At 40.1% G+C, this 11466-nt stretch overlaps 10 protein-coding genes across 10 annotated transcripts; 3 read left to right on the top strand and 7 right to left on the bottom strand.

The window, feature by feature from the left end:
• Positions 1-242: 242 nt before the first annotated feature.
• NEHOM01_1593 (uncharacterized protein) lies at positions 243-1559 on the bottom strand (the record flags this gene model as incomplete). The annotated part of the gene is made up of 1 exon (XM_051490471.1): positions 243-1559. The coding sequence occupies one exon, from the start codon at positions 1557-1559 to the stop codon at positions 243-245; it is 1317 nt and encodes a 438-aa protein (XP_051346431.1).
• Positions 1560-1865: 306 nt separating this feature from the next.
• Positions 1866-2324, bottom strand: NEHOM01_1592 (ubiquitin-conjugating enzyme E2 I; the record flags this gene model as incomplete). Its single annotated transcript, XM_051490470.1, has 1 exon — positions 1866-2324. One exon carries the CDS (start codon positions 2322-2324, stop codon positions 1866-1868), a length of 459 nt encoding a protein of 152 aa, XP_051346430.1.
• A 203-nt stretch (positions 2325-2527) lies between these two features.
• On the bottom strand, positions 2528-2902 carry NEHOM01_1591 (uncharacterized protein; the record flags this gene model as incomplete). Its single annotated transcript, XM_051490469.1, has 1 exon — positions 2528-2902. The coding sequence occupies one exon, from the start codon at positions 2900-2902 to the stop codon at positions 2528-2530; it is 375 nt and encodes a 124-aa protein (XP_051346429.1).
• A 388-nt stretch (positions 2903-3290) lies between these two features.
• NEHOM01_1590 (uncharacterized protein) lies at positions 3291-4202 on the bottom strand (the record flags this gene model as incomplete). The annotated part of the gene is made up of 1 exon (XM_051490468.1): positions 3291-4202. The coding sequence occupies one exon, from the start codon at positions 4200-4202 to the stop codon at positions 3291-3293; it is 912 nt and encodes a 303-aa protein (XP_051346428.1).
• A 26-nt stretch (positions 4203-4228) lies between these two features.
• Positions 4229-4657, top strand: NEHOM01_1589 (uncharacterized protein; the record flags this gene model as incomplete). Its single annotated transcript, XM_051490467.1, has 1 exon — positions 4229-4657. One exon carries the CDS (start codon positions 4229-4231, stop codon positions 4655-4657), a length of 429 nt encoding a protein of 142 aa, XP_051346427.1.
• A 646-nt stretch (positions 4658-5303) lies between these two features.
• NEHOM01_1572 (small subunit ribosomal protein S27e) lies at positions 5304-5552 on the top strand (the record flags this gene model as incomplete). The annotated part of the gene is made up of 1 exon (XM_051490450.1): positions 5304-5552. The coding sequence occupies one exon, from the start codon at positions 5304-5306 to the stop codon at positions 5550-5552; it is 249 nt and encodes an 82-aa protein (XP_051346410.1).
• Positions 5553-5747: 195 nt separating this feature from the next.
• NEHOM01_1588 (uncharacterized protein) lies at positions 5748-7820 on the bottom strand (the record flags this gene model as incomplete). The annotated part of the gene is made up of 1 exon (XM_051490466.1): positions 5748-7820. The coding sequence occupies one exon, from the start codon at positions 7818-7820 to the stop codon at positions 5748-5750; it is 2073 nt and encodes a 690-aa protein (XP_051346426.1).
• Positions 7821-8605: 785 nt separating this feature from the next.
• NEHOM01_1587 (uncharacterized protein) lies at positions 8606-9316 on the bottom strand (the record flags this gene model as incomplete). The annotated part of the gene is made up of 1 exon (XM_051490465.1): positions 8606-9316. The coding sequence occupies one exon, from the start codon at positions 9314-9316 to the stop codon at positions 8606-8608; it is 711 nt and encodes a 236-aa protein (XP_051346425.1).
• A 25-nt stretch (positions 9317-9341) lies between these two features.
• NEHOM01_1586 (uncharacterized protein) lies at positions 9342-10406 on the bottom strand (the record flags this gene model as incomplete). Its single annotated transcript, XM_051490464.1, has 1 exon — positions 9342-10406. One exon carries the CDS (start codon positions 10404-10406, stop codon positions 9342-9344), a length of 1065 nt encoding a protein of 354 aa, XP_051346424.1.
• A 77-nt stretch (positions 10407-10483) lies between these two features.
• On the top strand, positions 10484-11008 carry NEHOM01_1585 (uncharacterized protein; the record flags this gene model as incomplete). Its single annotated transcript, XM_051490463.1, has 1 exon — positions 10484-11008. The coding sequence occupies one exon, from the start codon at positions 10484-10486 to the stop codon at positions 11006-11008; it is 525 nt and encodes a 174-aa protein (XP_051346423.1).
• Positions 11009-11466: the final 458 nt, after the last annotated feature.

Below are 11466 nucleotides of genomic sequence, written 5' to 3'. Positions count from 1 at the left end.
AGTATTTAAAGATTGTTAGGTGGATTGGGTTAGGATTGGGTTAGTGATGGTTTCTAACATAAAACATGCAATGCTATGCTAAGCTAAGTTAATATTCAAACCATGACAAGTAGATTTATTGCATATGTTAAGGTAGTGTTGAGTTAGTGTTGAGTTAGTGTTGGTAGGGCCAAGAGTAAATTATGTCATGTCATGTCGTGTTGGGATGGGTTAGTAGGTAGGCGAGTAGAGTAAATAAGTTATCAGCGAGACAGTCCCAGTAGTTGTGTGAGACGGGTCCAAAGCAGACTGGTTATAAGTTTGTGGAGGATAGGAGAGTTGGACATCCAATTTGATTTGAAAGAGGATGCCGATGATGGGTTAGCGGCTAGATATTCTACACACTCATGAATACTAGAGGCAGCTTTGGTATTTGCCAAATGGGGACTAAGCGCGGCTTTTAGTTGTTTTGTCTTCTCCAATATATGCTTAAAATGATCTGATATTTTCTTCATATCTTCAGCTCGTTGCTTAATATCTTCAATTGGGATGCGAGTTCTAGAGTTGTCTAATAGAAAGCCAGAAAACATATACATTCGCGGCATAAAGTCAGGCATCTGATAACAATCGTGATACCTATTGATTATGCTCGGACCACGCGATAATTCGGCAATTAGCTTTTTGACAGCTTTATCTACAGGCATGCTTTTTATCACCACAGCAATGTTTAATCTTAAAAGGGCATCAATGTGGTTCTGAGTTTCATCGTTGATCATGCCATTGTGATAAGTACTTAGAGGTGGATTAGAATAAGTCGAAAGGCTAGAAACCACTAGCTTCATTCTTAGCATATCGTATAAGAAGTGTCTAAGCTGTTTCTGGGCGCGAAGGTCTGTGCTGAATACTGATGGATTTTGGATGCTCTCCTTCCATGTTTCAAACACTTTGTTGATATTCTCTTCAGTAAGCTCGAGTGAAGTAAATGGCGAACGGTTAAACAGACCCGGTCCACAATAGTCCTGAAGAGCATCTTGGACTGCCTTGATATTATTCGTAAAGTTATTCGGATTCGATGTTTCCAGTAAATATGTAATAGTATTACCCGTAACAGTCCTAATTATATTTCTAAGCCGGTAAGAATATCTCTGACTTATGGCTTGTACATTTTCAAGCTCCTTTATAATGCGATCCAATGCATATGATAGAGACTCTTTTTCAAGGTCAAGAGAGCAAGACTTAGCATTTGGGTTATTAATTTGGTGACAGTTATCTAGCATGGCAATAATACGTTTTGTATCAGAATCACTTAACAAACCATTTGCCAGTAATCGGACCCAAAACTGTACATAATAGTTTGGCATTATCTCATTATCAATCACATCCCCATCCTTAAATTCAATCTTTGAACACTGTGGATTAGAATTATATTCAATTGTATACTTGGCTAACTGCCAATTATCCTCCAATCCGGCATAATAGTCTCTCCAGATTCTCTTAGCCACATGACTAGCATCGGCCGATTGGCCACTAGTCAAATCACTATTCCAACCCAACAACCCAACAAGACCAGCTCCTAACATCCCGAAAGACAATTTCATATCTATTTGCACTTTTACAAACCTTATCTTTTTACAATTCCAAAACTAGTCCATGATCATCACTGCTAACCAACACGAACCTAATTTATTAACTCAAAGAACAGAGGACTTGCCAACTATTGAGTTGAGTTGAGTTAGTATTGGGTTGAGTTGAGTTAGTATTGGGTTGAGTTAGGTTGAGTTAACAATAGTGTAGGGCGTGGCACATCTTTGGCCTTTCACACGCACTACTAACTTAAGACAACTAAAACTTAACCCAATAAACCAAATTGAGATAGGAAGTGGCTGTTAACCGATGTTTATTTTCTTCTTGGCTTTCTGGCTGTACTCGTGGAAGGACTTCTCATAGAGATTGGATGCAACTTGGTTAGCTGGTGAGTTTATGTTGGGGTGGGTGATGAGATAGTGAATGGCGAGTAGGGCGGATTTGATATTTATAGAAGGTTTCCAATTAGTGGTCGAGAGAATATCTAAGCAGACAACGCCATCAGGATAAACGTTAGGATGAAAGACATTAGAGACGAAACGGAAGGTGGGTGGAGAAAGAGGGTAATCTTTGAAAAACTCAACTTGTAAAGATAAAGTGTGCCCCTCAAAAGGAGTAGATTCTGGGCCAGGAAAGGAACAGTCCCAATTGAATAAATCAAGACAGCCATCGGGCTTTTTTCTAGGCTTAGCTACAAAACCAAAAGGCCTATCTTTGCGCCAATTCTCTCGTTCTTGCAAGATCCTTTTTTCTGCATCCATCCCGAAAACAGATCGGATTAGCTATGTAGTGGACTGGTTGGAGTTGATTAGAGTTGTTAGGGGTTGATTAGAGTTAAAATCAAACTGGGCTAGTTTGGGTTAGTTGGACCTAAAATGAAAACCAAATTGGTACTTCTATAGATTTGACCATTTATTAGTTGGGTTCAATCTGAGCAATTGGGCACTGTTGAAAGTAAGCCAAGTTAAGCAGGGCCAGTACCTGGTGCTGACGTCTCATCATGTAGTTGATTGGTCCAGTCGAGCTCTCGTACTTCTTTTTTGCCATCAGAGTGCTTATATTCAGCCTTACAATTAGCGTTCATCTTGGTGCAGGTGAGACCAGCATCGGAATCTTTGCTTTGGTTGATTTTCCCATAAAGGTTGATGGGTTGGAAAGAGACTCCATCGGCAGCTGATTTGGGGTTGGCTTCGCTACTTGGGTTTGCGGTTGTGGATTGTGCAGTATCATCTGGTTTTTCTCCACCATCTCCTTTGCTACTATCATCATCAGCCGCAGCAACTAAGCTGAGACCTATGATAGCCAGAGAAATAGAAATAAAGTGAACAAGTCGAGCCATATCTGTCTAGTTTACTAGATATTTATAGATTTGTCAAAATACGGGATCCAATAGGTAAATGATAGGTTAGGAAAAAGAAGCATCGAATATGTCATAAGAGGATCTTTAATTGGGATGTATTAGGGGTTGGGACGAGTTAAAATAGACTGCGAGATGATGGGTCTATTTAGAAGGAACTAGTTTGGTATAGTGTTAGGTTATGTTGGTTTAGTATAGTATTGGGTTAGGTTTAGTATAGGTTTAGTATTAGGTTGGTTTAGTATAGGTTGGGTGTTGTTATATCACAACTTAAACCAATACTTACCAAATACTTACCCAATACTAAACTAAACTTAACTTAACTTAACTGCACAAACCAAGCCAAGTCAGTCGGCCCAACTCAATCCATTTATATCTTCATAAAGACACACTTGCTTCTTAAGAGAGGGATATGTTTAAGGTTGGTATGACAGAAGAAGTCCACAACATAGCGATGCATGCGCGCATGAAGAAGAGCAGAACGATCTTCTTTCTGAACAACTGCAATACGACTGGGCTGGGGATGACTTTTCTCATAGAGACACGTCCATGCTGAGGAGCACGCACACTTATCCACCAACTCGTTAGGACCAATGGCTACATTGGGAGAGGACCACTGTTCATGCTGGTGTCCTGAGTACTTGCTATCTAAAAACAGCTCACTATTATGGTATATCTTAGCCGTAGCATAAAGACGAGCCAAAGGCGGCCGTGAAACCAAATGGCGCTTCTTAACAGGCGGCAAAGACATCCATTCTTCCGCCGGGCCCTCTAAAGAAATCCGTACATTAGGCCGGCAGGACCGTCGAATAAATCGTGTTAAATTACCCACTCGGCGCGAATCGATCATTAGTCCCTGTTCTCGCAAGAGAAAGCACCGATTAGCCCCAGTGGACTGTCCCAACAAGGCAGTGTACTCTACAGAAGCTTCCACTAGGGCCCCACTCACAAACCCAATCGCTTCATTCGGACTATACTCTTGGTTAGCAAAGATCCCAAACAAAGGCACTCCCAACTTAGTCAGACCTCTTCGTTTAATCCGCTGCAGAAACAAAGACTCTTCCGCATACGACAACGAACAATCACTCCTTTTTCCTTGATATTCACCTTCTGCATTCAAAAGAGCATTGCTAGTATAGATATAGTCAAACCCATTTTCAACACACTTAACGCAATAAAGAGATTTCTCAGTCTTAATGGCCATACGAAGGGACATCACTCTATCCACACTATTTAGACACCCCGTAACCAAACACAACTTCAATCCCATGCGAAAGGGCATTATTGAATTTTTCTTGTTTCATTTAAATGCCCCCTGGCCATCTTGCTACTACAAACACCTTAGCCTTGGTTCTAGGCTGCATCTGTCAAGAGATCAATTCTCAAACCAAAGATTGTGAAGAGTTCGGTTATATGCTTGGTGAAAAGATTGCTGAAGAAGCCGTCTTTCACCAATGGGCGACCGGCAAAGAATCTACTCCCGATCTTATCTTTACTCTCTTTCTCAAGATCTTTCCCAACTATTTTGCCAGTACTCCCCAACTTAACCCCAATTCAGACAAACAAGAAACCCAAGTAAATTTCCAGTCCTCTCCACTCCTAACTCATTGCCACCCCGATTCTTTCCTTAATCTCACCACCGGCTTCACTCGTGCCATTTTCCACCGCCTTCTTCTCAGAACTGTCAAAATCCAAAAGGACTCCACCACCATCCAACTCACCATTGCCTGGAACTAATTCAACCCAATATCAACACCAACCCTAAACCAACCCAAACCCTAAACCAACTCAATCCCATCTACCAATACCAACTCAAACCAACCCAACACCACTCTAACTAATCCAATTTATTTACTCAACATACTCAACATACTCAATACTAACTCAATACTACACTACACTACACCCAATTACACCCAATACTAACCCAATTACATCCAATTACACCATACCAGTCTAACCTATTCCAACTCAATACCAACCGATATATTTAGATTAACTTAATAATAAACAAATACACTTCACATTACTTTACTAAACTTCACATTACTACACATTACTCCACCCTAATCTTTAAGTTAAGTTAAGTTTTTGAAATCTACAACTGACAGAACCAAATGTCAACTTTGATGTGAAAATTCCAAATTCCAAATTCCAACATCAATAGCTAAATTTACAATTTTCAACTTATCATTATCTCAATCCAATACTAAACTCAATCCAATACTAAACCCAACCTAATACTAATCAAAAACAATATACTATTACAACAAATCATCTAACAATCCAAATCAACACTATTTATCTCTAATTTCATAATAAACTCAACAATCAATCTATGCCACGTCATAATATTACTTCTTTTTTATTTTACTCCCTGTAAATGGAGTCATTGAAGTATCCGTCCCCTGAGACTATTAAAAGAACTTGTAAGAAGAAGAGGCTAATACCAACACCTAATTCGTGCTTCTTAGATGTAAAGTGTGGAGTTTGTGAGAAGAAGACTATTATTTTCTCTCATTCACAGTTAGCCATCTCATGCAAGAACTGTAACACAGTACTTGCTAAGCCGACTGGTGGGAAGGCTAGACTAACCGCTGGTTGTCGTTTTAAAGTCAAGGCGGCTTACTAATACTAGGAGATCTATGCTGTTAAGAATAAATAGAACAGTTGGTTAGATTGGGGTGAGTTGAGTTAAGTTAGTATTGTGTTAAGTTGTGTTAGTATTTGGTTTAGATTGTGTTAGATTAAGTTGAGTTGGTATTTGTATTGGTATTTGGTTAAGAGTTGATTAGATTAGATTAAGTTGAGTTATGATTGTGGTAAGTTAATCTTCAAGACGGGAGATGCCTTCGATGGTATTGGTGTCTAGATTGGTGGAGAAGGAGAGTTCGGTTACGGAGGAGAGTTCAGAGTCGGGTTTGGGGTTAGATGGGGTGGTATTGGGTGAGGATTTAGATGGGGTGGTATTAGGTGGAGATTTGAAGAGATCTTGGTACTTCTTTTGGGTTTTGGGGTTGAGAATGCCGTACTCAGTGAGACGGGTGGTTTCGGTGGTGGATGGTGGGATTGGTTGGAGTTGGTAGTGGTTGAGAAAACGGGTGAGATTGGTGATGGAATGGTTGGAGTTGAGAAGGTAAAGAGTGAGGATAGTGAGTTGGGGGGCATTCTGGAGGGCAAGAATTGTGGCTGGATTGGGGTTTGGGTGGGAATCGGGATGAGTTTCAATAAGAGTAGTTATGAAGGTAGTTAGAGCCTGCTCAATTGGAGTGTAGTTAGTAAGGAGATAGTCTCGGGTTTGGCGGATCTTATCGAGAGTTTGGGAGAAGTACTGGGTAATGCGTTCACGAACGGTAGGAATGAGTTGGGCTAAGGTAGTGGAATGATTGGTTTGGGCAAAGATAAAGAAAAGAGTGGCTAAATTAAGATCGGGATGATCAAGAGGTGAAATTTGAAGGGAGTTAAGAAACTCGGGGTTGGGGGTAGTGAGATCTTTGGCCAGGGAGGCTACATACCAGAAGATAAGACTGAAATTAAGTCGGTTGGATAGATTGGTGATTTGTGGGATATGATTGGGTAGATGGATAAAAGGGTTTAAGTACTGTAGGAAAAGATCGCAGGTAGGTTCATGGACAAGTGAGTATTGGGCGATTGTTTTGGCTAGGAAGTCAAAGATTTCATACTGTGAAATAGATTGGTGGGGAGGAATGTTTTGATTGGAGTGTTTAGGAGTAAATTGGGTCTTAAGCTGGTGGGCAATAAATTGGAGGATTTGTTCTTTAAGTGGTGAAGGGGCTGATTCATAGATGTGCTGAGTATGAGTGGAGAATTGGGTAAAAGGTATGTGGCCGGTTTCTACTTGACCTAAGTATAGTTGGTAGAGAGCAGTTAGTTCGGTTGGTGAAAGAGTTTGGTACTGAGCTAGTAATTCATCAATCCAAAGAAGGAAAGGACTACGGTCAATTAGAAGAGGACTTTGAAGAATCATTTGGGTTACGGCTATCTGAGGCCGTAATGGTAGAGTCTTTTCTGTGGCTAAGTTAAAGTAAAGAAGATAAAGACCTTTACGTGTTCGCATATTCCAAGCCAGTAAGTAGAGAAGGTTCTCTTTAAAGAGATCAGGATGACTAGAGTGGTGTAATTCTAGTAAGAAGTCTTTACTGGACATACTCTTTAAGAAAACCCGAGTAAGATAGCGATTGACTGAATTAGACTCAATTTCAGAAAGAGAGTAGGTAGTAAGTAGAGTTGCAAAAAGATTGGGTCTTACTTTTTGCTGGGTTCTTAGGGCACAAGCTATTTCAAAGACTCGTTTGATTAAGTAAGTATCCTTAGGTTCAGAAACCATTGCATTAGCAATCACAGGCAATAAAGTTCTAAATAACAATTCACCATCTGTTTTAGATAGTAAAGATAAAAAGGCTGGTAAATTAGCCGTTAACAATCGGAAATGAGAATGTCTAATTGACTTGCTTTTGTTCTTAAGTATGCCGATCATTTCTTTAATAAGCATTCTACTTTCACTGGAATTAAACAAATCAGCATGGCCGAGAATAAAGGCAATACAATTAGAGCGCACTTGTTTCTCTACATCTCGAACTCGACCTTCCAAGTACTCCAGTAACTCAAAGACTCTATCCGGTTTAGTTTCAGCCAATTTACTATAAACACCAGTAATCATAACAGAATAAATCACTCTATCTCGTCTTCGTTTTGAGTACCCAACACTAAACGCTTCTTTAACAAGCCCAAGTTCTTCTATTTGGGCCAAAACCAGCTCCGAGTTAAGTGCTAAAATCACTTCTTTCGCAGTTGTCCCTTCACTAACCAAAATACCCAAAATAGCACTTAAACGATTCCAAAGCAAATCAGCATGTTCTATTGGAGTAAGATTAGCCATGGGAAATAAAAAAGGAAAACAGATTATACTATACATCATATACACATCTCTTACTCTTCTTATCCCATCCCATCACATCGCAAATCAATCTCACTTCACCCCACACTATCTCACCACATCCCACCTCAATCTAACAAGTACTTAAGATCTAAATCTCTCAGAAATGATTAAGGTAGCATTTGTTCTCATCATTTAATCAGACAAACGCGTGTTTCCTCATTGAGACATATATGTATCTCCTAACCGTAGCAGATATCTAAGAGTTTAACATAAAGAAGACTACAGACACGACAGGGGGTCAAAATAAAAGAGAAAATAGGATTTGTTTGAATTGAGTTAAGTTAGTGAATATATAAATTTCCTTTTATGGTAATTTACAATTAAGTTGGTATTGTGTTTGGATTGTGTTAGTATTGGGTTAAGTTAAGATTGTGTTAGTATTGGGTTAAGTTGTGATTGGGTTAAGTTGAGTTATGATTAAGTTGAGTTAAGTTATAATTAAGTTATATCAACTACATACTTTTCTTATCTTAATCTAATTCTGTAATCACTAAATTGGACTAGTATTGGGTTAGTATAACATAAACCTAAACTCAATACTAGTACAATATCACCTCAAATACTAATTCAATTCAAATATCAACTCAATTCAAACACCAATCAAATACTAATTCAATATCAACATAACTTAACACAATCCAAACTTAACCCAATATCAACTTAACTTAACCCAATATCAACATAACTCAATACAAACACAAACTAACTCAAACTTAACTTAACCTTTATTTCTTGAAACGAGCTGATTTGCTTTTCTTATCCTTTACTACGGTAAACCCTTCACTATCTGTATCACTGAGACTATCAGAAACTGGAATGGATCTTTGGCTGGTGCTACGTGGAGCGGGTTTGGGCATATTTTGAACGGCCGTGTAACTTTGCGCCTCTGCTGGTGGATGGGACTGTCTCTTCTTTTTGGTTTTACTCTTCTCTACCACAATCCAATCTTCACTGGTTGAAGACTCGCTTTGACTCTGGTCCATAACAAAGTTGCCTGAATCATCAAAGCGTCCTAGAGGCTCGCTTGTCTCCTGCTGTTCCTGTCTAAGCAAAAAGTTACCCTCGTCATCAAAGTGTCCCATGCACTCAGCTTTGGTATCCCAAACGGCTTCTTCTTCACCGATTTCTTCCATCTCTTCGCCATCGGAGAGGAAGGGACTACTGCGGAGGCTGTGGCGATGAACGGAAGTATAGGTAGTGGTTTGTGTAGTTACTTGGATTTTAGATCGTTTAGGTGGAGTTAAGATGGGGTAGGAGAGACAGTTGCGCTCTTTAGGATTTAACGGTAGACTCATTTGGAGTATTTTAGGGTCGGGACCAAGAATGTCGGACTCTTCATTGATAAACACTGGGATGTGTTCTTCAAGTTGGCTAATTTCAGCTAAAACATCCTTGAGATCTAGAGATAGCGACTCTGGCTCGTCGTGTGAATGCATCTTGGCGCAGAAAAAAATAGGCTGATTACTCGGAGCCAAAGACGCTAGCTAGGGTATTTAGTGGCTTAAAGGCATTGAAGGTATTCATGTAATCGCAGATTGTGTAGGCCCAGGAAGTAGGAGCTTGTCCGGAGCAATATTGGAGAAGCTGGTAGGAATGGGAAGAATTGAGGACACCAATGTAAAAGAGTAAATGAAGAAACAAGAGAGTATAGGGAAAGGATCGACTGAGATTGGGGTTAAATTTAGCATCGAGGTAAGTATAGACCTGAGCAGTTAAAGAAAGAATGTAAAACCCAATTAGACCACTGTAGATGTTAAAACCACCAAGAAGAGAAATCACAATCAAGATCAAAGCAAAAACCTTGACTCCTAAGATAACTAGAGAGAAAAGAATACGACTGGTTAAGAGTGTAGCTGCTCCTATACATCGACCGAACGTTTTGGTCTTATCACCAGCAGCTGCCGTAGGAATCATAGTTAGTTCACCTTCTTCCGGATCGGCCATCAGAATAATGGGTGTTTTAGGGAGTAATAAAGAAGGATAGATACCAATGATTAGATCAAGTAAAAAGTAAGAGGCCATAAGGGCAAAGATACCCAAGCAAATGAAGAGGTGCATTTTAAGCAGGACTTCACTTAAGTACTCAATAATTGTTGTGCCGTAGAGCCAGCAAAACCCTAATACAACGATTAATTCACCCATGAGGTTTTCCAGTAGAATTGCTATCTGAACAGCTATTAATCCCAGCCAGGGATAAATCATCGGTGCAACAATTGATGGAGTAGATGGACTAGGAGAGGTACTCGGACTAGGGTCCAGAGCCAATCCTCCCCTTTGTCCGAGTGGATAAGGCTGCATACGGCTAAATACTGCATCTGTAGTAGTGTTCGTGCTATTAGTAGGACTAGCTAAGCCCAAAGAATCTAGGTGTCCATGGGTGTACTCCCAGAGGCAAAAGAGAATTCCAAGCGCCAAGTACTCCAAGTACTTAAACCCCTGGCACCCGACATAACCCAGTATCCACTTAACCTTATCAATTCTAACATGTTTTTGGTCTATCTCCTTTCTTTGCGCTAATTCGTCCATATCTAAGTGATACCCAAAAAGATCCAATAAAGCACCAAATCAGCGAAGCTTATATATCACCCCATTCCTCTCCAACCATGTCCGAGCCAACTCCAGCCCCAACCACGAACACATCATCTAATACAGACAGCACAACAGATGCAACAAATGCAGCAAATGCAACAAATGCAGCAAACACATCTAATAGTTCACATGACTCCACCCAACCCAACACCAACACAACCCCACCTCAATCAAACACCAACTCATCTCACCCCACCACAACCCCATCTCAACCCAACACCAACCCATCTGAATCTCTTCAAGCCATCAACAATGCCATCACTCGCAACGAACAATTTGACCATCTCCAGGACATTCAAGCCACCCTCCAAACACTCCTCCAAAAACACGGCAAAGAGAATCTCCCCGGTCTAGATACCATCCAAACTTCCCTTACCCAACTTACTGACCAAATCAAAGCTGCCGACCAACCAGTCCAAGTCTCCCCCCATTTCCTCCAGCGCATGCAAACTTTCGCCAGTCTCCCACAACTCCAAGCCGACCTCAAATCCTCCCCACCCCGTCCCCGCCACAACCGCACTCTCTTCGACTTCGTCTAATACTCAAGTTGAGTTTGAGTAAAGTGTTAGTTTAAGTGGAGTTAAGTAGAGTAAAGTAGAGTTTGAGTGGAGTAAAGTTAAGTGTTAGTTTAAGTAATGTAAAGTGTTAGTTGAGTAAAGTGGAGTACCTAGTTAAGTTTAAGTAATGTAAAGTGAAGTACCTAGTTGATTAAAGTAAAGTAAAGATCAAAATCGCAAGACTATTGCTTAGTCCTTTTATTGTATTATGTTATGTTAAGTTTACTACTAGGTTGGTATAACTCAATACTAACTCAATACTAACTCAACCCAATACTAACTCAACTTGACATAACATGACATAATATGACAGCCCAATCACTCAACCAATCAATGCAACCACAGTACTACACCAAACCAATCAATACTAACACTGTACTACACTAAAACAAGCTAACTCACTATCGTAACTCAACTTAATACCATCTTAATATCAACTT

The sequence above is a fragment of the Nematocida homosporus genome, assembly GCF_024244095.1.
Source record: "Nematocida homosporus strain JUm1504 chromosome Unknown 4493, whole genome shotgun sequence".
NCBI lineage: Eukaryota > Fungi > Microsporidia > Nematocida > Nematocida homosporus.
The sequence above is the reverse complement of the archived record's forward strand: the minus strand, read 5'-3'. Positions and strand labels throughout refer to the sequence as shown.